The sequence below is a fragment of the Melopsittacus undulatus genome, chromosome 9, assembly GCF_012275295.1.
Source record: "Melopsittacus undulatus isolate bMelUnd1 chromosome 9, bMelUnd1.mat.Z, whole genome shotgun sequence".
NCBI lineage: Eukaryota > Metazoa > Chordata > Aves > Psittaciformes > Psittaculidae > Melopsittacus > Melopsittacus undulatus.
In genome coordinates this window covers 38,601,113-38,624,966 of record NC_047535.1, presented here as the reverse complement: position 1 = coordinate 38,624,966, position 23,854 = coordinate 38,601,113, and the positions used below count along the sequence as shown (strand labels likewise).

At 46.6% G+C, this 23,854-nt stretch overlaps 1 protein-coding gene across 1 annotated transcript in view; it reads right to left on the bottom strand.

The window, feature by feature from the left end:
- The window catches only part of BSN (bassoon presynaptic cytomatrix protein), a 68,040-nt gene extending 51,976 nt beyond the window's left edge, over nt 1–16,064 (bottom strand). Inside the window, exon 1 of the mRNA XM_034066210.1 lies at nt 15,765–16,064. Coding sequence (XP_033922101.1) covers nt 15,765–16,064 — 300 coding nt within the window. The remainder of the gene's footprint in view (nt 1–15,764) is intronic.
- Between the last annotated feature and the right edge of the window lie 7,790 nt (nt 16,065–23,854).

The window sequence follows — 23,854 nt, the reverse complement described above, 5'->3', positions numbered from 1 at the left end:
AGCCTGGGAGGGAGCAGAGGAGCTCAAAACTTTCCACTCAGTGGTACCTCCTGCCCAAAGCACAGAAATGCATGAGGCCACAGGGTTTCTCTGGCTGCAGCGTGGTACACCATGTACAGAGGTGATAGAGAGCGTATGCTGCTCTCGAACAGACTTACTACAGTCTATTTAATAAACTTGCCCAGTTTACTGTTGGCAACACAGAATTCATTTACTGCACAGCTCCAAGTTATTCAGTTATGAGTGGTCCCTGCTGCAGCCTTGTCTGAAAGTTTCTGGCTCCTTTGGGAACCTTCCTGGACAATTACAGCAATAGGAGATAATGGCTGTAGCTCAGGGACTAAACTAAACATGCTGGAATATCTGAAGGTGCTTTTACACTCCAAACACTGCATTACCTTGGCAGCATTAATATCTCAGTATGGTACAGCAGCAGCCAGGGTGGAGAGGATCGTGATCCTCTGACTCAGTAGCAAGCGTCTGGGACAGAAGCTCCTGAACAGTAAAGACAACCCCAGCTCCTGCGTAAATAGCCCAAAGTACCTTCAGAGACAACCACAGACCTGCTGTTATGGTCTCACATTTTCTCCAGACAGAAGGAGCCAAGTTAGGTCTCATTTATCCTGGGCCAATACACATTTATGAGTGGAGCTGCAGGAATGAACAACTTCTGCAAATGAACACATCAGAGTGGATCGATGCATCAAAGCAGAATGTATTTTCTGCCTTTTTTATTATTCTGGATTAAATATGTAATAAATGCTCTTGCAGAATCCGAGGCCTGAAGATAGACAAGCCATTGCACAATCTTTTTACATACCTAAACAGACTTAATTGCTCAATTATTCCAGATAAACACGATAAGTTCCCTGCCATGAATAATTTATAACCCAACTAGCCACACAATCTATGAAACACAAATCTATGGCTGAGGCAAAGGGAAAGCAAGCAGATGCCATGATCCCAAGACACCCTGCTTGTTACCAAAGGAGCAGCAGCACTGTCTGCCTGGGGCAGGTTTAACATCCCTGGAATCACTCCAACAGCCCATACCTTCACTGGGGTTACTGTGCGGCTCAGAGGTTGTAAATACTGAACAAATTAAATAAGCACAAAGTTCAGATGCACACCTGGGAGGAGACAGGTACAGCACATACCCTCTTCTGTTCTTGGTCCAGACACTGCTGCGTGTCCCCCAAGCCCCTCTCAGGAGCTGGCTGTACCGGTTTGTCCACGAATCTCATTAGATGGTCGTGACTGAGCTTAAGGAGCTGCAGTGAAGCACAGCAAGAGGCAGTGCACTGGAGGATGGAGGCCTGTTGGGGCCATCACGAGGGACAGCAATCAGAACACTATGGAGGAGGCAGGGGAAGGAGAACTGCTGGGGGGATGAAAGGACTTGCCATGCTCAAATACAAGAGACATGAGAGGGGGACCTGGAAGGTGTCCAGAAGGAGGGTTAATCCTAAACCCATGACAAAGCCCCTTCCCACAGCAGAGGGGTAACGAACTGCACTGCCAAGCACTGCTTGGGAAAACCCTTGTACCAACCACACATCCACCAGTGAGAGGGGCAGGTACCATCTCTGGCCTCCAGTGACCCCAGATGAATGCAAGAAGCTTTCCTATAGGACCTGAGGTCTTATCATAAACCTTGAGCATCTTTATGATTCTCTGAGAAGCAGAAGAGAGGTGCTGGGTGGGTTTTCTCCAGCCTGGGCACCCAGCATTGCCCTTCCCTGCCCCACTCCCAGCTCTTTCCAACAGATGCTCCCACATCTGAGTTCGGTTTATGCTGTTGCTTCCTTCCAACCAACCCATATTAAAGGCTTCAGGATTCCACCCTGATGGATTGCAGCAGCAAGAAGATAGGGCTGCAATGGCCTCCAAAAGGCTTTGGTTCTGTCTTTTGCCCCAGGCAGGATCAAACAGGCATGCATTGCTGCCGACAGATGTTTGTCTAATTTGGGCTTTAAAACTCCCCATCACTTGTGGACTTACTGGGTGGGCAGCAAATGGGGGAAAAAAGGGGCTTTGGCTTAACCATCCTCACTGCTAGAAAATGTTCCCAAAATACTAACCTAAATCTTCCTTGCAGTCTAAGTCCATTACTTGCCATCCTACAGACCTCAAACACTGAACAGCAGCTCTTTTATCCAGTAAAAACAGCCTGTGACCAGCTTCCCAGCACAAGGCGTCCATCCAGGGGAGCATGTCCTGGCACCAAGACCACAACACACAAAATGTCTCCTAGAAGTGACCAGCCACCAACTTTGTGCTGCAGATCTTGATCTCCCTGGGGCTCCATGGCACCTCCATGGCCTTCAGACCCAACTGATGGTTTTCTGCATTTCCAGGTCCAGTTTCTGTGTGGTTGTTAGGAGCTGCTCAGGCAGCTTTGAAGGACCATGTGCTATGGAAGGAGCTCAGCCCTGCACAGTCCCATCACTGGAGCCTACAGATCACCAGCCCCTAGACCCACCTCCTCTCCCACCTTCTTCTGGAGACACCCACTTGAGTGGCTTACAAGTATGGCCACAAACACCAGAAACAGCTTGTCCAGTCACCAACTATGTTGGAATTCCTATCCCCATCCAAATGCACCTGGACCCAGCTAATAAATCATAATCTATTAAGTAAAATACACCAATTCTAACACAAAACTCAGCAAACAATTAGAATGTGAACAGACACCCATGAAGCCACATTAATTGGGTTTTTATAGCCACTATATACCCTCTAAGGAGGGGATACTTAACTGGAAGCCAGTTTACAATAGCAATCACCTTGCACTTAAAAACAAATGCTAGTTGCAAAGCAGGATTAAATAATGGTATTTTGCTTGCTGACCTACAGTTATTATTGCCATTGAGATCTGAGCTGCTCTTATTCAGAAAGAATCCTGATGTTCAAAAGGACGCATCTTCTATCATCACCCAGGCCAAAATAAGAAGTTACACAATTAGGGGTGCTCTCTGCTGCCCTCCTGATGAGGGGCTCAAAGGATCCCCATAGAGCCACCTGCCAGGGAGCCCTCAGTCCAACTTAAACCCTGGGCAAGCTTACCATGAAAGCCAGCTTGTTCTGCTCAAATGAGGGGCCAGATCCTCGACGGCAAAACTAGAAACCATTACAGGAGTGTCAAAAATTCAATAGCAATGGTTCACTTAAAGGAAATCTCACAGAAGGAAAACTTTCCTCCACCTTTTGTGGCTGCTCAGCTTTTGAGAGCTGCGAACAGCAGCAGCAGCTTTAGGCTGACACAAAAGAAAACCCCAACCAACCAACAACCCCCACCCACCAAGCAAGAATTCCCTCACAAACACCCTTTTTGTGCATACACACCACCATCAGCCGCTATTTCAATGTTGCCCTTAGCTCCTTATTGCCTACATGTCAATATGCACCCCACATACCATAGAGACCTTCCTGAGACAGTTCTCCTACCACTGAGCTACAGCAGCATTTCTGGCACTGGTGGCTGCAAAGAGAAGATGGAAGGACAGATGGAGATGCATTGGCCACAGTGGTGCACGCAACCCAAGCAATAATTATGAGAGGAATAAATCAGGTTGCTTGTTTGAGCAAAGTGTTTAAGAGCTCCTCAGCAAGAGCATCCGTCCACACCATCGCAGCCGACAGCTCCATGTGCAGCAATGAGCAATGGTTTAATGAAATCTCAAATTAATTTGTCAAGCAAAGAGAAAAAAACCACCCCAAGCCCAACCTTCTCTCACTTGTAAATTGTGTGGTTTTGATTAAAGTATCACAGCTGTGACAGCCACCTCCAGGAAGCCATCCTGTGCTTCTGGCAGGATGCTTCTGGAAAGGGACACAGCTTCTACTAAAGCATTTCTTACTCAAGCCCTAGAGCTCAACACATCATCTGTAGGTGCTGAATGTGCCCAGCACCTCCATGCAAGGTCCCAAGGAGCACACTGGACTGGGTGACAGGCAATACAGTGCACTGAGAATGGCACCACTCCATGTCCATCCAGACAGGAAAGAAACTATACAGGAGCGAACTGCACAGTTCAAGCTGATTTCACCCCCGCTTTGATTTGCTCCAATGCTAATTAGAAACCACTTTTGGAGAGAAACAATAAATCTTATCACTGTGCCCCAGCTGCAAACCCAATGTAATTACCACAGGACTGACTTGGATCCACAGGGCATTTTGTGCAGGCAAGGTAGCAGGAGCAATTTCTGCTCCCTCCGTTTTTGGGTGTTCAGCTGGAGAGGTCTCACCTCTGATTTTCAAGTGATGTGCATCAAAGCCTCCAGCTGAATGGTGAGAGCGGTGCTGACCATGAGCAATCACACCCAAACTGCCTTAAATCGGGCAAGTAAGGAATGGGTTGGCCAGCAAAGGGGAAGCAGCAGGATCCATGCACCGGGAGGGGGAAACATTTTACATCCCAACAAATACCACCTTCCCATAAGCTTTTATCTGCCTACAGCCTTGTCTGCTGGTGTTAATCCCTGTGCCTGGCAGGGCTGGCTCCTGGCACTCTGCAGGGAAAGACAAGGAGGAGAAGCAGGCATCAGGATGCAAAATGCCACACTGTGTATGGTCAACATCACCTCGGGGATGCTGCTCATCACTGCACAGCAACCCACATGCCCAGGGAGAGGGTCTTGCTGTGCGGAGACCTTTGCTTCCCAGTGGGATGCAGGCTGGGTGGCATGGGGCTAGTGCCTGCAGCAGGAGGACATGGGAAGAGGAGTCAGCTGGAGAAGAAGGGAGACTTGGGACAACAGCTTGAGCTGGCCAGAACCATCAGGAAGGGCAATGAAGCCTTCACTATTTACAGAAAGGAACCTAGCACCCGATGTTGGCTCCTGGTTGGGTTGGCATGGCTTTGAGATCACTTGATGCAGTGGTGCTGGAGCTGTTTAGAGCCCTCCCAATGACACGTCCTTCAAAACTGTCAGATCAAGGGACTTTTCTGGGCAGACCTGTAAAAAATGCATGCCCAGGAGCTGCATAAAGCATTATTTCAACACATCCTCCAGGTCTCAATAAATTAGGTGAGACAATTTAGCACCTGGAATTAGTTATGGAAAACAGCTATTACGGAAGTTGCTGGCTTTTCTTCTTCCTAATTCAATAAAGCAATACCAATTGTCTGCTGAGAGCAAGTAATGGGATCCCAGAAGCAGCTCAAAGACAGATGGCAGCAGCAGCATGCCTGTTTGGTGATATTTCTCAAAGCTCTCTCCAATTTGAAAGCCACAATCTCATCATCTGGAAAATTAATATGGCAGGTCAGAACATAAGGTAGAGTTTGTAAGAACTAATTTCAGGGCATTAGAGGGCCTGGCACAGCATCTCTGAACTGATTTGGGACTCCAAAACCCCAAATCAGGGTTCATTCCCCAGTCTGCCAAAGGCCCCTCGGGCAGGTTGCTCAGAACTACATGAAGGCTCAGTTTAACTGGGCTTTACCTTGCAGGAGGGCACCCCCCTGCCCCAGCACTGCTGGTCCTGCATTACCACACTATGCTCTATCAAACACAAGGGTATTTGCTTTTCTCAAGGCTCAAAAGGTTGTGCAATATGTAGAGCATGCACTGCCCACTGGGGCAAAAGAGGCAGGCGTGCTCAAGGACAAGCCTCCCCCCACAGTAAGTATGCTCATTATTTATGAGGAATCCAGAAATTCAGGTAATCCAACCCTTCATAGGTTCCAAAGGGCAATTTTAGCACAGAACAGTAATTTTTAGCCAGACCTTTCCACTACACTGGTATTTTATCTACTGGCCATCATGTTTACATGAGGGGAAGGAGCAGCAAGCAGTGCCTTGCAGAAGATCGGGAGAAACATGGGATGCCTCCTGGCAAAGAGACATGGTACATCTGTGAACACAGGAGGGGCTGAGCAGAACCCATGTACAGCCCAGAGCCATTATGAAGGTGGTTTTGGAGGAGCCTCACACCTGAGGAGATGCAGGGACACAGCCTTCCCAGCTCCCCCCAGCCCATGTCTTCAGGCATCAGGGTATTCCACAGTGAAGAGAGAGGAGAAAAAAACCCCAAACTAAAATCCCAAGCACAGTTCCCATTCCCAGAGCCAAGCCTAGAAGTGCCCCCACTCCAACATGCCCACCTGGCTGATGCATTATATGTGCACCTCTATCCATCTGCATCCTTAGAGGATGGGAACGCGGGATGAGCCCACGTTTCTTGCTGAGTTACATACAGTGACAAGCTCATTTGCTCTTTGGGGACAGGGCTTCAAATAGCTGCTTGCTTGTGGCAATTAAAACAGGCAGAGCGCTGCCACAGCTCCACTGGCCTGTGCTGCGAGTGATGCAGGCACTGTCTGCAGCGCTCTGATAAGGATAGTGGATGATTCAGAATAATCTGGGCTCTGCTGAACGTGAGCCCGAGTGTTTGTGCTTCTGTCTCTGTGTAACTGGAATGCTGTGTCCTGCTCATTAGAAGGGGAAGAGGAAGGCTGGAGGGAGGTGGGCACCAAAACTGCTGCTCCATGACACTGATGGGCACATCTTTCTTGCCCATCGCTCAAGGCCTCTTCCATGGAGGTGTCCAACTCAGGGGTCTGGCCAGTCTAGCACTATGGCTTGGACATAGCAAGGGGGTGACAGTGCAGGTGGGAGGGAGAAAGGAGTCAATGTTAACTCTTCCCATCTTGGGGGCTTTTTGTGAGCTGCAATCTAGCAGCAGGGCTGCTGCACAAGCAGTTGGGGCTTGATTAAGATGCAGAAGATGGGCAGTGGGGACATGGCAGGGGGCAAGGGAGGAAGGAAAGGGACACGCTGGCCATTCAATCTTCAAAACTGACTTCCAGCTGGTTTTCTGCCATGTAAAGTCCATGCCTTAACTCGTTTTGACAAACAGACCTGATGCACAGTCCACTCCTATCCCATTACAACCACATTTCACTCTCTGGATTTCCCTGTTGAGCCATTCCAACAACTTGGCTTTGATTTCACCCAGACCAGAAAGCCAAGGCAACTGCACAGCCTGTTTACAACATGAACTAAATCCAGAACTGAAACATCCCACCCTTCGGCTGTACTTGCTCAGAAGGATTACAGCCTAGATAAAGCATTTCTAGCAGAGTTAAAATAGCCAGTTTTCATAGTCCAATTAGCACCGTACCCCCTAGGATAAGGCTGTCCAAGAGCATTGCTGCATATTACACCTCCAAGATGAGGAGCTAGGTATGAGAGCAGGGAAAGATCCAGGAGCAAGGTGGTACGAGCTTGAATTAAGGTGATGAGGAACACAGCAGGCACGAACTGCTGTCCCACAAACACCTCTCTGCATTCACAGGGCTCTTTTCAGAAATCTCTGATGCTTTTCAGTCTGCCACACTGTGCAAATCCCTTTATAGCACCTAAACATGACCACGGCCAAGAGACAGATAAGAGACAGGGTTAGGAAGAAGCAAATTGGTTTCTGGTGATGGGAGCCCATGCAGCTCTAGAAGTATCAATAGTGATCAGCTGAAATTCAGAGCAAAAGAGGCACTGCCAGGATGCCACCACCTCTGCCAAGTGCTGCATCTTTAAGATGCATCTTTAAGAACAAGATAGACCTTGTATATTGTTACCATCTGGGGTGGGGAGAGCCACAGCACAGCATCTCCTGTGCCAGGGCTCTCCCGCTGCCACACCAGAGACACGGCCCACTGAGGCCACAGCAGTGCAGAGTTGGGGAGCTATTGGGGAGCATCTGACACCCCCCATTACAACCACTCTGCTCTCTGCTGCTTGGAGAAAGATGGTGAATAGGAACTAATTCAGCTGGGATTAACTCAATCCCCACTGAGGCACTGAAAGTACTGGAAGTTTCCTCCTAAGCATTCCCCAAAGACAGCACATTTCACACGCTGCAAACAGGACTATACCTGCAAGGGCTGTAAAGCCCTGTGCAGTTGTTGCTCTCTGGGATATTCCGAGTGCAGTGAGCAGGATGCAGAGGGACACTCAACCACATGCAAAATTTCACATGGGAAAAGCTTAAGCAACATCCATGTGAGCAAAATATCTCCATCCATCACCACAGGCTGTACATGATCTTACTCCCCTGCCTGGGGATGTCCAGAGGTGGGAACTGAAAGTAAATACCTCTGATTTGGTACCCTGCTCTGTTTTGGAGAGCATGCCAGCTGCTTCCAGTCCTCAGCTTGCTTTTGTTTTTGATGGCAAAATGATATGTGAGCTGAAAGCCAGAGGAAACCCATATCTCGTCCAAGCAAACAGCTTGCTGTAACTTAATGTACCGAGGGAAGGACGACGCAGGGCGGTGGTGGCTCAGCGCGTGCAGCTTGCTGGGTTTGATATTTATCAAGTGACAAGATGCCAAGAAAGAAGCAGGCCACTTCCCACCTCTCAGGAATATTTGTCCTTACTTACAGTTGCTTTTATTACCCCTCTGCCCTGCAGCATCACTCCAGTGGAGGGGGAAACCACACTCTCCTGTCCCCTCCAAGCAATTGAACATGCCACTATAGCCCCTTTGCTGTCCCCGCAGCCAGGTCCCTGCTGCTGTAGCTCATCGGAGCCATGTGAGCAGCACCAGCCCCATTAGTCACTGGGAACCGTTTAGCCAAGATATCTTTTGACATTTTATACAAGAGCGTTTTGCATTATTTGAATCATCTACGCAGAGCGCAGCAAAAGGCGGCACACAGGGAGGAACAGCCAGAATTACTCATGAGCTGCTTTTTCTTGTGTTGGCTCTAACTTAAACTGTGATCTGCTGAACAGACAATCACACGCTGCTCCAGGCGGCTGGGAGAAGCCCCTGTTCAGGCTGCAGCAGGGGCCAGAAAGGCAAATGAGTCATTTATACGTTGAAAGCCTCAGCAAGTTCAAGAATGCTACTCCCCAGCTTCGTATTAGTTGCTTTATTCAGTGCTATTCACCCCATTAAAAAAAGATAGAGCAGAAAAAAAAGGTCCAACCAATGAACAACAGAAGCATCCTTCACTGCAACACTGCAGATACAGGATGAAATGAGGCTAGAGTACTTGGTGTAGGCATAAGCAGATTAAAAAATTAAGGACAATGGTGAGGAAGGGCTAAAATGTGCGAAATACACACAGACAGACAGACAGAACTTCTTTGTCCAGGGTGATAAATTCCAGGTTCCTATCAATGTTTTCTCACTATAAAAAAACAAACCAGGATATTCACTGCACTCACAAGAGCATATTTTCAGTGTCTGGCTCACAAGGTGCTCCTGAAGAGAGGGCTTCTTCAGGTGGGCACATCCCCAGCAAGCACTGGTCCCAGCCAGCCTATACTGCACATACTGACCCAAGCACCAGGGCCAAGCATCCCTGCACGGGTGGATGCTTCTCAGGGCAGATGCAGCTCAACTTGCTGCATCCTTATGAGAAGGCAACACCCATGAGGAGCCCCAGACTCCTGAAAACAGCATCACACACTAAGCATACAGGTCACTGCTGGTTGGAGCTCTACTAAAACCGAACAAATTGAAATGAAACTCCCATTTCTCTCCTCTTACACCACCTGATCCAATGGAAAATTTCTCCCGGATCTGCCACGTAATGCTAATGACAGATGTATTTTTACAGCTGTATCATGAAGGAGAATGATCTCAAAAGAGAAATAATTGTGAAACAGGCAACTTGACTCAGCAACACGATAGAGGGTGTAACCTGACCATGTACACACGCAAAAAGCTGTCTAACACCACAGCAGCACATAAATCCTGCCTGCCCGAGGGGGAACTGCATTTTGATCTGATCACAGGAGGCAAAAAACTGCTCCTGAACTTGCTGAAAGGTGCACAGAAGGGAGGATTGCTGCTTACAGAGCCAGCCCTACAGTCTTACCTCCCCAGCAACCCACTCTTCAACCACAGCCATGAGAAGCATGACAGTGGGGTTGAAATCACCCAAGGAAAGCCAGTCCAAAGAAGCACTTAAAACACTTCAGGATCTGCTTTTTGAGATCCAGCATCTTCCAGACCCAAACACCATTCTTTCAGGGGAGGGGGAACTATAATATCTAAATGCAGCCTCATGTTTCTGCATGAGCACAATGATACACCTTGGAGGTGCAATGCTGCACGTATGCCAATGGCTGAGGACACAGGCTGCTTCACAGGTGGGAAAATGAATAGCCAGCGAGGTCTCAAAAGCAGGAGGAAACCTTGTTGAGAAGGGACAATGTAAATGTGACCTCGCAGCTCCTCCTTGGCCGTCACTGGCATTGCAATGAGCTAAATCAAACACGGAGCTGACGCACCACGAGAAAACTTGGAAATCTAGGAGATGCCATGCCAGCATACCCTGCACGTCCTCACTGAAGAACCCAGAAGAAGGACCACTCTGGTTGTTTGAAAAGGCAGAGACAGACAGGGGAGATTTAATCTCTCATAAAAATAATGGTTAGTTATCTATTGGCAAGTTGATACCCTTTTTATCCAGTCCTCTAGTGCTCACCCTTTGGTGCCCCAGAGCTCACTGGGGTGAGCCAGAGTTCCAGTAACCACGACATTAACAACCAGGAACAACAGGCCAGCATGTCAGAGCACAACCTATTGTAAAATAATGGCTTCAAGCCACAGAAATTACAGAAACATAAATGACAGTCATGCTCCCATCAAATTGTTTCAGCATCTCCGAGACCCCAGGGTAAAACCACTGATGCCAAAGGGGACTTGGCCAATACAGTGGGTATCAGAGACCTGTAAATGTTTGGATGTTCAAAGAAGGACAGGCTGGAGATGAGATAGATGAGAGGAAGAGATTGAGGATTTACTGCTATTAACAACTGTCATTGTTTCAATGTAGAACTAATAATCCCCCTGGCACCACTAATCGCAGCCCTTTGCTTGCAGGGCCACTGAACCTGTGGTCACTGGTCAAGCCAAAGCCTCCTGAAGCATAAGTATTTCAGATTGTGCCTTTAATTCACAAAACCAGCATGTTTTACTGAAAATTGGACACCAATATGCTGCAAGGTATAAAATTGAGACAATGAACCAAATGAGACAGGGACTGTTATGAAAAGAAGCACATGAACACAGTCACAACTTTTGTGATGTTCAGAGGGTTTTGTGGTGGGCTTTTTTGGGGGGGGTGTTTTGTTGTTGGTTTTGTTGTGGTTTAAAGTAATTTGCTAACTGAATGATGTGATGCTGTGGGCAGGCACCACTCCTGCTGGTGGAGCTGGGCTGGAGAAGGTTTGGATCAAGGCCATTCCTCCAGCATCAACAAGCTTTGCTCCTGCCTTGAGATGCTCTGCTGAGCACTTGTCATCCCTCTGCTTCCTCCAGCTCCTTCTTCTTTGCTCCTCTTTACCCAAATTTTCTTACACTGTTGAGCAGAAAACCACCTACTGTTACATAATGATAGTATAACTACAGCCCTACACTGTACATTCGTACCTACACCATTTCATTCTCATCTCCCCAGCTCATAGTTTATTTTCCATTAATACAATTAAATTTAAACATTTACCTAAAAAGCTTCAGTGATTTTTCAGATATCTCCTTCCACAGATAACTCAGGAGCTGCTGAGAGGTTTTCCTCTCCTGACAAATGACCCTGACCACTGCTGGGAAACCAAGCAGCAAGTTTTTAATCCTCCCTGGGACTTTTCATGTTTCAGTTGCTGAAGGTCTGTGATCAAAGGTTGGTGATGAATTTTCATGGCACAGAGCATGTAGGGAACAGATTTATTCTGATAGATTTTAAATATTTCATATTACATTATATTCATAATGCAGGAAGTACAAAGAATCTCTTCAGTCTGCCCAAGCAGAGCTAAAAACGTGGGAAAGAACTGAAGTTTATCAAGCAACACCACTTCATACAGTCATAAATACAGTGAATTCATTCAAAATGGCTCAGAGGCAAAAGCAGGGGCTTCAAAAAGAAAGCAATTTGGGGAAGAACATACATGTATAAATGTGCTGCTTTTATCCAGGGTAGGGAAAAAAAACCCCAACATCTATTGTGTGCATCTGAACGCTTATGAAACTGCACTGGATGAACACGGTTTCAAGTTGACAAAAAGCACAATAGAAACGTAAGGGAGAACACAAAGATTTTCTAAAACCCCAAACCTGTTCAGCAGCCAGACATTTGGAGCTTCATTACAGCACTAACTGAAGCTTGTATTTTAATGCTGAGCCACTGCTCTTGATTAAAATCCAACCCAAGTTCTACATTTTTTCAGTTCAGGGCTTTGGATGGGGAGGAAACAACTTAAAAGAAACCCAATAAATTTTAAGGGAACACTGAAGAAATTAATTTATCAAATTAGCAGTGTGCAGTGGCACTTCAAAACCCCAGAGACACACAAAGGATGCCTGCAGGTTACTCCTTATGATACCAAACAGAGCAAATCCAATCAGATGAACATGCTGCAGGATCAGTCAGGCGAAAGCCACAGGAGTGGCATTACAAAGTGAAGGATGTATATGAAAAGGATTTTCTAAACCTATTGTACTGGCTTGAAACAAAGCTATTCCCCCCGAGGAGAGGCAGCATTGCTGGTACGCTCCTGCAGAACAAGCTGCCCAAAAAAACCTTCAAAGACAGCACAGAGGGAAACCAGGAAAAAGTTTTAATGAGAAATTAAAAATCCTCCTAGAACAGAGGGCTGCAAGATCGTGTTTAAAATAACCCATCTCCATTCAAAAACCTATTTCCTACACAAGGAGCGTAAGCAAACTGTCACATTTTACCACGCGTTTTCAGAACTCCTTGTCTTTAATGGTGCCATCACAGCTCCCTGCTTCACATTTTCCCTTGCTTAAAATAACTGTCTATGGCAAGAGCGCTGACCTTCAGGAACAAGTGAATGAATGAGACAATGGGCACGCCAGCACGCAACCCAACTGAAGATGATGGCAGTGGTTATTTCAGAGCACGGGGATGAATACGATTGTCTACATGTAAAATATTGAGTGACACCAACAGCAGACAGGAGCTGCTATTTGCCCAGTCTTGTGAAACAAGAATGAGCTGGTGCTCAAAGGAACAAGAAGACAGCAAATAAAACCCCTAAAATAGACAGGTTTTTTCCCCTCAGCAAGCGATCAACTCAAGATATCACAGAGGCCAACTGCTTCGTCATGATGGAAATTCATTACTCACCTTTGAGACAAAAGGGCCATCAAGCCATGCAAAAAGGTATAAAATAAAGAAAGAAATAGTATTTCGAAGGAACATACGTGCTTCTGAGGAGAAGGTAACACCTAATCATCAAGTTAAGGTGTTCTGCTAGGAGGTACAGTTAACCCTCCTCTGAACAATCTGCTTTTGGCATTATAAGTGGCAGGATGGAGCATGATGGACTACAGCTCATACACCAAGTCTGTTGCTATTTTATTTATAGATATATATATAAGCTATTTTATAGCACATACATATAGATATAAAAGACATATCAAGCTTATATAAACACTTTATTTTCAAAACCAGGCTCTTAAAATGGTTTCAGAAATCATCACACCAAACAAGTATTGGAGTTCCCATCTCACCACATCTGCAGTTCCTGGCAGCCCCACAGATTATGGAGCAGAGGATGTACCAAGTGAAACACAGTTTTGGTTTTCTTGGGTTTGGTTGTCAAAAATATCACATTTTCTATGAAAATTTAATCCTGCTAAGAGCCTTAAGAGCAGAAAGAGAAGCTACAAATCCATATCTACTGCAGCACAAAGTAGAAACTTCAACTATTCACATGGAAATCTATTCATTTCATAAAGAAATGCAAATGGAAAATACAACCCCACAAATCGCCTGATCAGCAATCATCAGTCATCCGACAGCATCTGCAGGGTTGGAGGGACCAAACTGGGCACATGTTTTATTTCCTGCAAGGACAGTCAAGCAGGTGGGACCAGCACATCCATCCTTGGGAGTCTGAGACCCACTGAATAAAGACCGAAGCCCTATCACCTCATCCCTGTTTTGATCAGAGGTTGGACCAGGCAACCTCTGGAGGTCCTTTCCAACCCAATTCCTACCATCAGGAAAGAGACAAACCTCTGAGCTGCCTCCCATTAACCCTTTTTAACACCACCAAACTGCTTCAGACACCTTTCTGTGTGGCTCTGGAATAGCAGCACAAGTAACTCTGCTGCAGAAAGCAAGTCACACTTCAACAAGACAGAAGCACCACTACTCCCCCAGCCAGCCCATCACACAAGCTGCCAACGCGAGCTGCAAATGCTTCTCTTGGACGCCTGTTTTCTGTTTTCATCCCCAGCTCCTTCAGTGACCTACTTAGAAGTCCTAAGGTTACTTGCCGTTGAAATGTTGAAACTCTGAACAAACAACCCCCACACACACACATCTTTCTTCGTTCCAGGTCCCATTTTTTATGATTTGATGTTTAAAAATGCTCTGCAGTCAATCACAGTTCATAGAGACCTAGAGATGCTAAGAGATGGCCTAGAGATGCTAAGCAGAAACTCTGTGCACACACGCATTTGAACTTCAATATCTGGAAGACAGATGTGGGATAGAGCCCACTGTGGGAAAGCTCTTGGGCAAGGCAGAGGAGACAAGGTCCAGGCAGAGCAGAAAACCAAGCAATTGGTGCATTTCTGCTTGTTAGGTTGTTAACTGATACTATTCAGAATAGATGGTCAACCTTCAATGCAATGCTTGGACAACAAAACAAATGTGTGGGAAATCTACAAGTGAAACAGAAAAGTGATCCATAGCATTTCCTTGTAGGAGCGTGAATTTCCACCTCAAGGTCCTTTATAAGATCTGAGACCTTATACTTATCTTCATAGTGGTAAATAACTCTTTATAGGGGTACAAGCAGTAGCCAGCTAATCGTGTCTTTCCATACCCAGGGGTATCAGTTACTCCAGCTCCCCTTCCTCTGGGAAAAGGGACTGGAAGGCTGGGGTCTCACTCAGACAATGGTGTTTAGGAACCACTATGCCTGGTATCAGTAGCAAGGATTGTGTGCTTACCAGAAACAGCTACTAGCAATGAAACATGGAAATGCAAAGACTTCAGTGCCTGAATCCTGTTTTCTCACACACTGGAATGGCACAGTGGCTTTCAAAAGCCTGGCTTGAAGTTTCTGTTATTAAGCTCAAGAATAGGAATTGCCATGGTTTGGCTCTTAACAGCTGCAAAAAACAGCCATGTCACTTCCCACCCTGTGGGCAGGTCTCTGACATGATGGATTGGCATAGGGAGCCTTACACCCTGGCACCCTCAGCTCACCACTGCCGCTGGATCCACCCCCAGGAACCCTATGCCTCCATCTCACACATCCCACAAAACGCTCCCCCAGCAAAGCATCATCTTGTGCACGACTTTGCACTTCTCTCCTGCCACCGAGTGGAACGCTGTCTGAAACTCATCTGCCACCAAAACATCACCTGGGATGAGTCAGGGTCTAAGATGCTCAACACCTTGGGGCTGTCAGCGACCCCTCTGCTCCCCTCCTGCTGTTGAGTCCTCCGACTTCAGGACAATTTTGCATACACAGACCTTACCTCAGCCAAGTGTTCTGGGCCCTCAGCAACAGAGATTGAACCTCTCTAGTGATCCACAACTTCCTCTTAAATAATTTACCCCCCCCCCCAATCTCATTAAAACTCACGTTATCACAATTATCCCCAAATTAGCCAGCAGAGCCCTTGCTGTTGGTCAATGCTTTGCAGCTGCCAAAGCCACAGGTGCAATTTCAATGCTTGGAGAAAGCAAGAACCTCTTCTTGCAAACGCTGCCAGCAGCCAACCCACCACCCACCCGAACCGGCCGAGGAGCTGTTACCTGGGTGAGGTGCGGGTTGGGGTTGAAGCCGCACTGGTTGCAGACTTTGCTGTGACACTGGGTGCAGGCGTTGAAGTTGGGCTGGCCGGGGGACGAGGTGAGCTCTGTTGTCTTGCAGATGGGGCAGAGCGTGCTGCTGGGCAGGGGGGCGATCTGTGGGAGTGAGTAGGGGGATGTGGGGGTGCTGCCCCGGTCTGGTGACACCGATGGAGACCTCCCTGAGCCCTGGCTCCGAGCATCCACCTGCAGCATCTTCCGCGGTGCCTCCGCTGCCGGCCCAGGCTGGCCCCGGCCCCTCATCTCCCGTGGGCTCTGGGAGCTGGGTGCAGTCTGTGCGAGGGAGGGGGATGCTGATCGCTGGCCCGCGGCCTGATCCAGCTGCTCTGGTCTCCTCAGCGTGCTGAAACACCAGTAAAATACACATCATCAGCACAGGTTTAGCACATTCCAAACATGCTGGTGCACAAAACCTCTACAGCCGCCTCTCCACCCCTGAAGCCCCAGCTTGGCCAAGGAGGCACAGAGAAACCATGCTGTGAACCAGGGAAATTGCTCACATCTGCAGAAGGACACACTTTACCTTATGAAAAAAGACACAATTCCAACTTTCTCTTATATAACCCAGCAGCAGAGATGTAATTGAATTATCTGGTGTATTCCAAGTTGAACTTTAGTCAGAAAGTTGCACATAAAATAGCAATGAGAAGTTTGAGGCAGCTCAGCCTCCTGACAAAAAGGGGCTCCCCATTACTTCTCCAGCACCTCTGGTTTGCAGACTGTGGGGGCCTTGCTGCAGGGAGACAGCCAATACATACTAACCCATCTTCTCACAACCTGCTTGCAGTAGGTCACCATGGAAAAAACTGAAACCATAGAACCATAAAGAACCAGCCTGGTTTGGGTTAGAAGGGACCTTAAAGCTCATCCAGCTCCAACCCCTGCCATGGGCAGGGACCCCTTCCACTGGAGCAGCTGCTCCAACCCCTGTGTCCAACCTGGCCTTGAGCACTGCCAGGGATGGGGCAGCCACAGCTTCTCTGGGCACCCTGTGCCAGCACCTCAGCACCCTCACAGGGAAGAGCTTCTGCCTAGGAGCTCCCTGTGAAACCAGAGCTACCAGAAGGAGCAATGCTGAGGTCAGGCAGCAGTCCCATAGCTTGCTTAGTGTGCTCAGTGTGCTCCTTGCCACCCTAAGGAGCTCTGGAGCACCTTCACCTGCAAAAGCTCTGAGCTCTTGTGCTGATGAGCACGGCACGAGGTGCTGTACATCTCACCTTCCACATGATCCCAGTGCAGGTCATGTGTGGCCAGTGGACCCTGAGTGCATGAGGATGAATCTGCATTGGAAGATGTTTATCTAATTACAGACTAATTTGGTGCATATGCACATTCTCAGTAATGCCCACAAATATTCATCCAAAAGGCAGAAGCCCCAGTGCCCTCACTACCTGTGATCTACAGCTGCCTGAGGAAAAATATTACTCTGAATCTCAAATTTAATAAACTGTTGATTTACCCAAGCAGGGTCTGACCTTACAAAGGTTTAAAAAGGGAACTTAAATGCATAAAACTAATGAAATTCAAAGTGCATGTTGCCACAGTAATAGGAAGTCGAATGAAAATAAATATTAAAATAGCACTTTGGGAATACTTCCCGGCTCAGATTGAAACCCACTTCTCTGAAGGAGGAATTGCACAATCATCATAAAGCAAAGCAATAAGGGAGTAACTGATCTGCTCCAGACTAAAGAGCAAACCAGCCCTGGCCCTGCAGCAAGGCACCTGCACTAAGTGTCATTTGCACCCACTGCTCCTGCATCATTTCATACCAATGCCCTTGAGTCCAGAACAGGGATTTGCCTCTCAATGCTGAGGGCAGCAGAGCTGCTGCCCTATAAAACATGTGGCACCTGCAGCTGGTGGGATGGGAGAGCTCAGTCCCAGACACCATGAGGCAGTGCTGTCAGAAAGCCAAACGCATTTTTGGTCCTTGAATTTCATTCTCATAGGTATCAGAATGCCTGCTGGTCTAATGGTGTGTTAAACAGTAAAATAATGTTATTCGAAATGATTAATGTGTATACAGTCAAATAACTGTTATTTGGAGAAAAGATAATGGTTATTCCAGTGCAAATTTCAAAATTCAAACTTTTTCCCCCCATTTAATATGAAAAAACTGTTTGCCACTGAGTAGGAATTCTGACTCCAAATTGGCTCTATCACAGAAATACCACTCAAGCACAGCTTCCCTTCTCAGCTCTGTGTAAAATGGGAGAAATTTAGAGCAGCTACCCCCAGCACAAGTGTATTAGTAGTCGCCACCCCTTTTTGCAGCTGGCATTAGCAGTACTAGCAGTATGGCTTGTTTGGTTCCAGTGCCTTTCTTTAAAGAAGGGTAAAGTTTTTGCTTACTGAATTTCTTGCAGCAAACCAGAGTGAGGAGCGCCGGATGGAAGGAGCTGCGCTCCATCAAGAGAGGCTGTCACACAAGGCACAGACACTCACTACATTTCCTACCCAAAACAGTCTGTGGCTCTCTTGATAAAGCAAAAACCCATGAGAAGAATACACATGGTGCTGTTATTTTTGCCTTGAGCATCACTGCTGGTGCAGAAGGAAGAGGGCAGTTGGGTGGTTGCTGCCCAGTGGGACAATGCTGCTCCAGAGATGCTCTCCCACCCAGGGACCAAGCTCCCTCTTAGCTCCCTTCACCTTTTCAGGAGCAAAGAAATGCCATGCAGCATCTCCATCCTGCTCGCAGCAGTGGTTTCACTCTGTGCACTTATCACTGCATTTATTTAGGTTATAATTATCCAAGATGCCTCATCCTTCCGGGCTGGACTGTCTCTCACTTGCACCAGTTGAACGTGTCTGTGAAATTTGGAGACCAGAAGGAATCATCTGATCTGTCAAATACAGAAACAGGAGAGATGCCCCAGGAAAGAGCATGAGAACAGTCATATGGCATCAGACACAGGTCCACACTTGCTGCATCTAGGACGCTCCAATGTTTGTAAGGTTCATACCTAGCTATGAACCCTTTAATTTTTTATTGTCACACAAAATGCAGCTCATCCCCTTTTGTCATGACAGCCTTTATCACTCATAAAAACCCTAACTAGCATCAGGCTGCTAGCCAGTTCCAAAAATAGCCCCCCAAAATCACTATATCACTTATTAACAATTAAATTGAGATGTCTTAATAAGGCCGGATTTCCCCCACTTGATGGCAGTTGTATTGATTCTGCACTACCCAAATTGTTGAATTAGAAACATTGGTGATAATTGGTAATAACGGTGATTGGTAAAACTTGTCTGCAGGGTCCAAATTCAGCAGCACTCTCACAGTTACCAACAGGGTTATAATTTTGTCCAAGTAAAGAATATCAAATGCGTCTGACCAAGCTTATTAACAATTATATGATCAAGGTTTCCATTTATTGTATTCTATTAATGCTTTATCAAGAGAAGGTCAGGCAGGCAGCTCTGTTAATCTCTTTGCAGCCACTGACCGGTTGGGCAGCCAGGAAGATGCTGTATTCTTTCATTTGTGAACTGAAAACCAGTGGCTATCTTCTCACTTTCCGAAACTCCATTTTCCAGCCTAACACTGACACAGCACTGAACCGAGACACAACCAGCCTGGTGCAGCCCAGCCGGCCAGAGCAATACCCATCATCAGCCATCTGCTCCTCTGCCTCTTGCCCAACCGTCCCCAAGCTTGTTTGGAGCTCAACTCCCACCATCCTTTGAACACGGGGCATCAAACCAGCCACAGCAGCACACAGCACCAGCCTCTGCTTTGTGCAGAGGAACACAGCACTTCACCCTCCAGAAGTAGGGGTAGTCCTGGGTCTCCAACATCAGAAGGTTTCAGTCCTAGCTCTGCATCATGTCCCTGCTAGCTCTTACTTTCCCTACACAGTGAAAGAAGCATCTGCACATCTCTTGATGTGAAATACAGAACACCCACAGAAACTAACCCTCAGCTCCAGGCCAGAGAGGAAGCTAAGCTGTAAGGTTGCTTGCCACATAGCCAAAACCACCCCGAGACATTCATCTGTACCCAGGTCTGCCTCATTGATGGATACTTCTGATTAAAAAGGTGTTGAACTTCCCTAGTTCCACTCAGGAACAGGCATGGAGATGAAACCAGCCTTTCCATTTAGGGCTGGTGCAAACGTCCTGGCAGGCTGGGCAGAGATGGAAAAATGAGGAGGAAAAAGCTAAGATGACCAGAACAATGAATGGCATAGCAAAAACCAAGGGTCAAAGCCATTCACCATAAAATCAAGCTCAGTGGTGTAAGATGTTACAAGAACCTTAGGGACTTTTTATGCTTGATTTCATCCCTTTTGTAAAAATTACAGTTTTCTATTAAAATAACAAGAATTATGAAGGTTTTAAAAACAAAATCCTACTTACAGCCAAAACAAATACTAGGATGGTTGCTACTTAATGTTTAATTTCAGGAAAAAAAAAAACCACGATTTGTCCTAGACCTAACATTTGATGGCATAGAAGTGCCAGTAAAAATATGTCAGCAGCTTTAGGAAAGATGAAAGCAATACAGTGACATAGTTCTGGTTTACAATTCTCTTCCAGTAGCTTGATACAGCCTTCTTATTCAGGAATTCCAAGGTAAAGTCAGGGTCTGTAGAAGAGAATTGCTCTCATTTCACTCAAGTAGGTTCATAGGAGCCACTACATTTTACAAACAAGACCCAAGCTTGGAGCCAGCATCTCAAGAGATGTCAACGGCTCCTTTTGCACATCAGATACTAACTTAGGAGCAACAACCATTGCGAGGTAAATGCCAACACCACCAACATCTTTGCTTAAAAATCAATAATGATATTACACAAAATCTACACACATGGCTGGTAACTCAAATCTTGCTCAGATGTGGTGTGTGGAAAAGCTCAAGAGCGTATGCACTCATTTTCTCCCAATTTCATGTTCTCCCCTTGAACATACTGGCCACATCCATCTGCTCAGCTGCCACTGAACCCTGGCAGCCCTCTGACATCCACAGGGACTTGGCATTTTTGGTCTGAGTAAATCCTTCAGTAGCTGCTGCCCTTTTATGCAACATGGACTGCAGCCCTCCTCTGCCTGGTGCCAACTGAAATGGGCTGCTCCCTGGGCAACTGATCTAATTACTGCATTATAGTATATAAAAAGAACATGAAAACAAGTGGCACCATCACCACCATTACAAAAGCTTTCCAAAGAAAAGCTGGGTTTGCCCATGGAAGGGAGCTCCTAGCTTCACATCCATACCAAAAATAAGCAAAATGGGGAGAAGCAAATCTTTTCTGTTAGTAGAAAAAAAGGGAAAACACAACTGCTTACCTGCAGTAAAACCAAGGGTATGAGAAGCAAATGAATCAAAATACAGCACGAAAAGAGAAGATGTATAGATGCTCACACCCAAAAGAGGGTGGGTAGGTTAAAGAACAAGAATTAGAGCTACAAGCAGAGATTTGACCTAGTTGGTTCAACTGAAACCCGATGTGAACATCCACATGACTGATTTTAAGAATCACTTATTTAGGAAAAAACCCAACAGGTGATAAAGGGGCACTTGCACTCTAGGGCAAAATGGCACTGGGTTTAACTCAGAAAAACAATTCCTAATGCTTATGGGTTGGCATAGGAACTGTGTGGGGTAATATCAAATATTAGGTGGCACAAACTACCTATCAGCAAATCAGACTAGCAAATAGGACATGCAACCTTTCAATAAATCAACAGTAAAATAAGTGTCTGATGTGGAGGGCCTCTGATTCGAGCTACGTGCTCTGGAAATCCCACACTAGTGATGCTAAAATATCCACTGAGCTTGGGAGTCTTACTGGTGGCAGCTTTGTAGTGCTAGGTAATGTTACATCCAACACAGGAAATCCTGTACCAGACTCTGCTTGGACAATAGAGAAGCAGTTACAGAATTACAAAACAGCACCCATGTAAACCCATGAGTCCCTGACTTACTACACTTATGTCCATGCAGGAAGATGCTCATGCTGGAGATGCGTGTACTTGATGGTTTAAAACCAGCGAATACCACACAACTGAAAACAAAAGAGAAAATATGAAAGGGTGACTGGAAAACTGTCAGGAAATGTTTTGTTAGGTGGCAACACAAGCACTCTTGTGAAAGGCCACAGTGTTTAATGACTTGCTTTTGTGAGCAGTGGAAAATCCTGCTCTCCTGCAGCTCCGTGCTCCAGGGTTGCTTTATCGCCGTCAAAGAGATGCAGCTTCTGTCAGGCATTTTGAATGCAACCAAGCATCCCTAATATATCTCCTGATGCTGAACTTGAGCTCCTGTTCAAGGCTTTTGCCCACTCTGGGCAATCACTTGGGTCTCTAACCTCCACCCACATACCTGTTCTCATAAATGCAGAGGAACACAATATCCTTAGTCCTCTGCCTCCCTGTTAAACCCCACTGGGGGTGGGGTTCAAGAAAGGGCTGTCAGGCAGGTGGTGGCAGCAGCCACTTGCACTTAATGCACCAGACTAATGATGCTGCCAGAGAAAACATGTCCCAGCACAATGCCGCTGTGGGGCAAGCAAGTCTGTGATGCACAGAGTGCCATCATCCTCTTCTGGCCCCTGGTTTTGCAGAAGATAACACTCTTACTGCTGATGCCAGCTTTTCCCTTAGTTTAAAACCCAGCTGATTATGCAATCCATGGCAAGGCAACAAGAACCCAAAGTTTTCCAATTTACATACACACTATAGATGCATGACTTGGAAAGGCAAAATTAGGAAAAGCCTCAGTCCACCACAAACCAGTTATTCTCCACTTTCTTAGCACCATGTCTAGTTCAACCAAGAATCAGCAACATGCTAACACATCACTGTCACTCACCCTGCTGTATGAAGCACGGTTGGTAAGAAGTATCTGCCATCTTATTAGCTGAATCCATGTACTGAAAAAGAAGCTTATGACTGATTTAAGCTCCAAATAAACACTTCCTTATTTTCATCCCCACATACTGCCTTTTGTGTTTGGGAATCATTATCCGTTGCAGTTGGACTAGATGATCACTGCAGCCTCTGTTCTGATCTGTTCCTTTATATTACCTTCCGTTATGTTCCATTTCGCTACCTTTCACTCCATTCCACTCTACCCTATGCTAGTTTTGCTATATGTAGGTAAATACTTAATTTGCAGCTCACTTGGCCCTGGTTGCGCGACGAGCAACTTCCCTAGGGCGCTCTGCAACAACACAAAAGCAGAGCACAGGCAGGCTGCTCACATCCACCAGTCCAGCATCCCCAAACCTCTCTCCAGAGAATCCCAAGCTCTGACAACTACTACCCCTATTACATGATCCCTAGAGAGTCCAGAGCAGCCTCTATGAACCCCAAGACCTGAACTGGAGTCAGGAGACTTTTGCTTATCTCTCAAGAGCCCTTGAAAGCCAGAAAGTCACCAACTGACCTGCAGACCACCACCTCCTGCTCTGGGGGGCTGCTCTTTCAGCTGCCAATGCCTGAGATGGGCAGACACCAGTGCCAGGAGCTTTGCCAAGCCCCTCAGAGCCACCATCAACTGGCATGACAGAAGAGCCTGCAGGTAATGATCTCAGTCCAATATATATCAAAGAGATTTCTTCTGAGATAGCTTTACAGGAGCAGGGACACTGAAGGTTGGAAGATTTGAACAGGTCTCCTTTTCAAGTGGTATAACTGTTGCTGAGAACATTTACAATCTTGAGCTTCAAAGCATTAAACTCTCTCAGGGATGTCCAGTATCTGTTCTGCCTCAGTGTCACAGAAAATCTGTTTCCTCTGTCATAGCAGAAAACTACCTATATATCTTGCAGAGACAAAGTAGAAGCCACTTCTAGATCATGACACAATTGACAGCTAGCTGCTGAGAGCCAGGAGGGTGCAGATGCAAGGCAGAAGTCCTGGCTCCACTGTGCCTACAGGAACACTGCCCCTGGGGTGAAAGTGGAACTACTAGAAAGGGTGACAGCATTTCTGATCCAGCACCTGCATCTCTCTGGGTACTTACAAAGTACCTAGAAGATATAAATCAAGGAGGAATGGTAGCTCTGCCAGTGAATGGG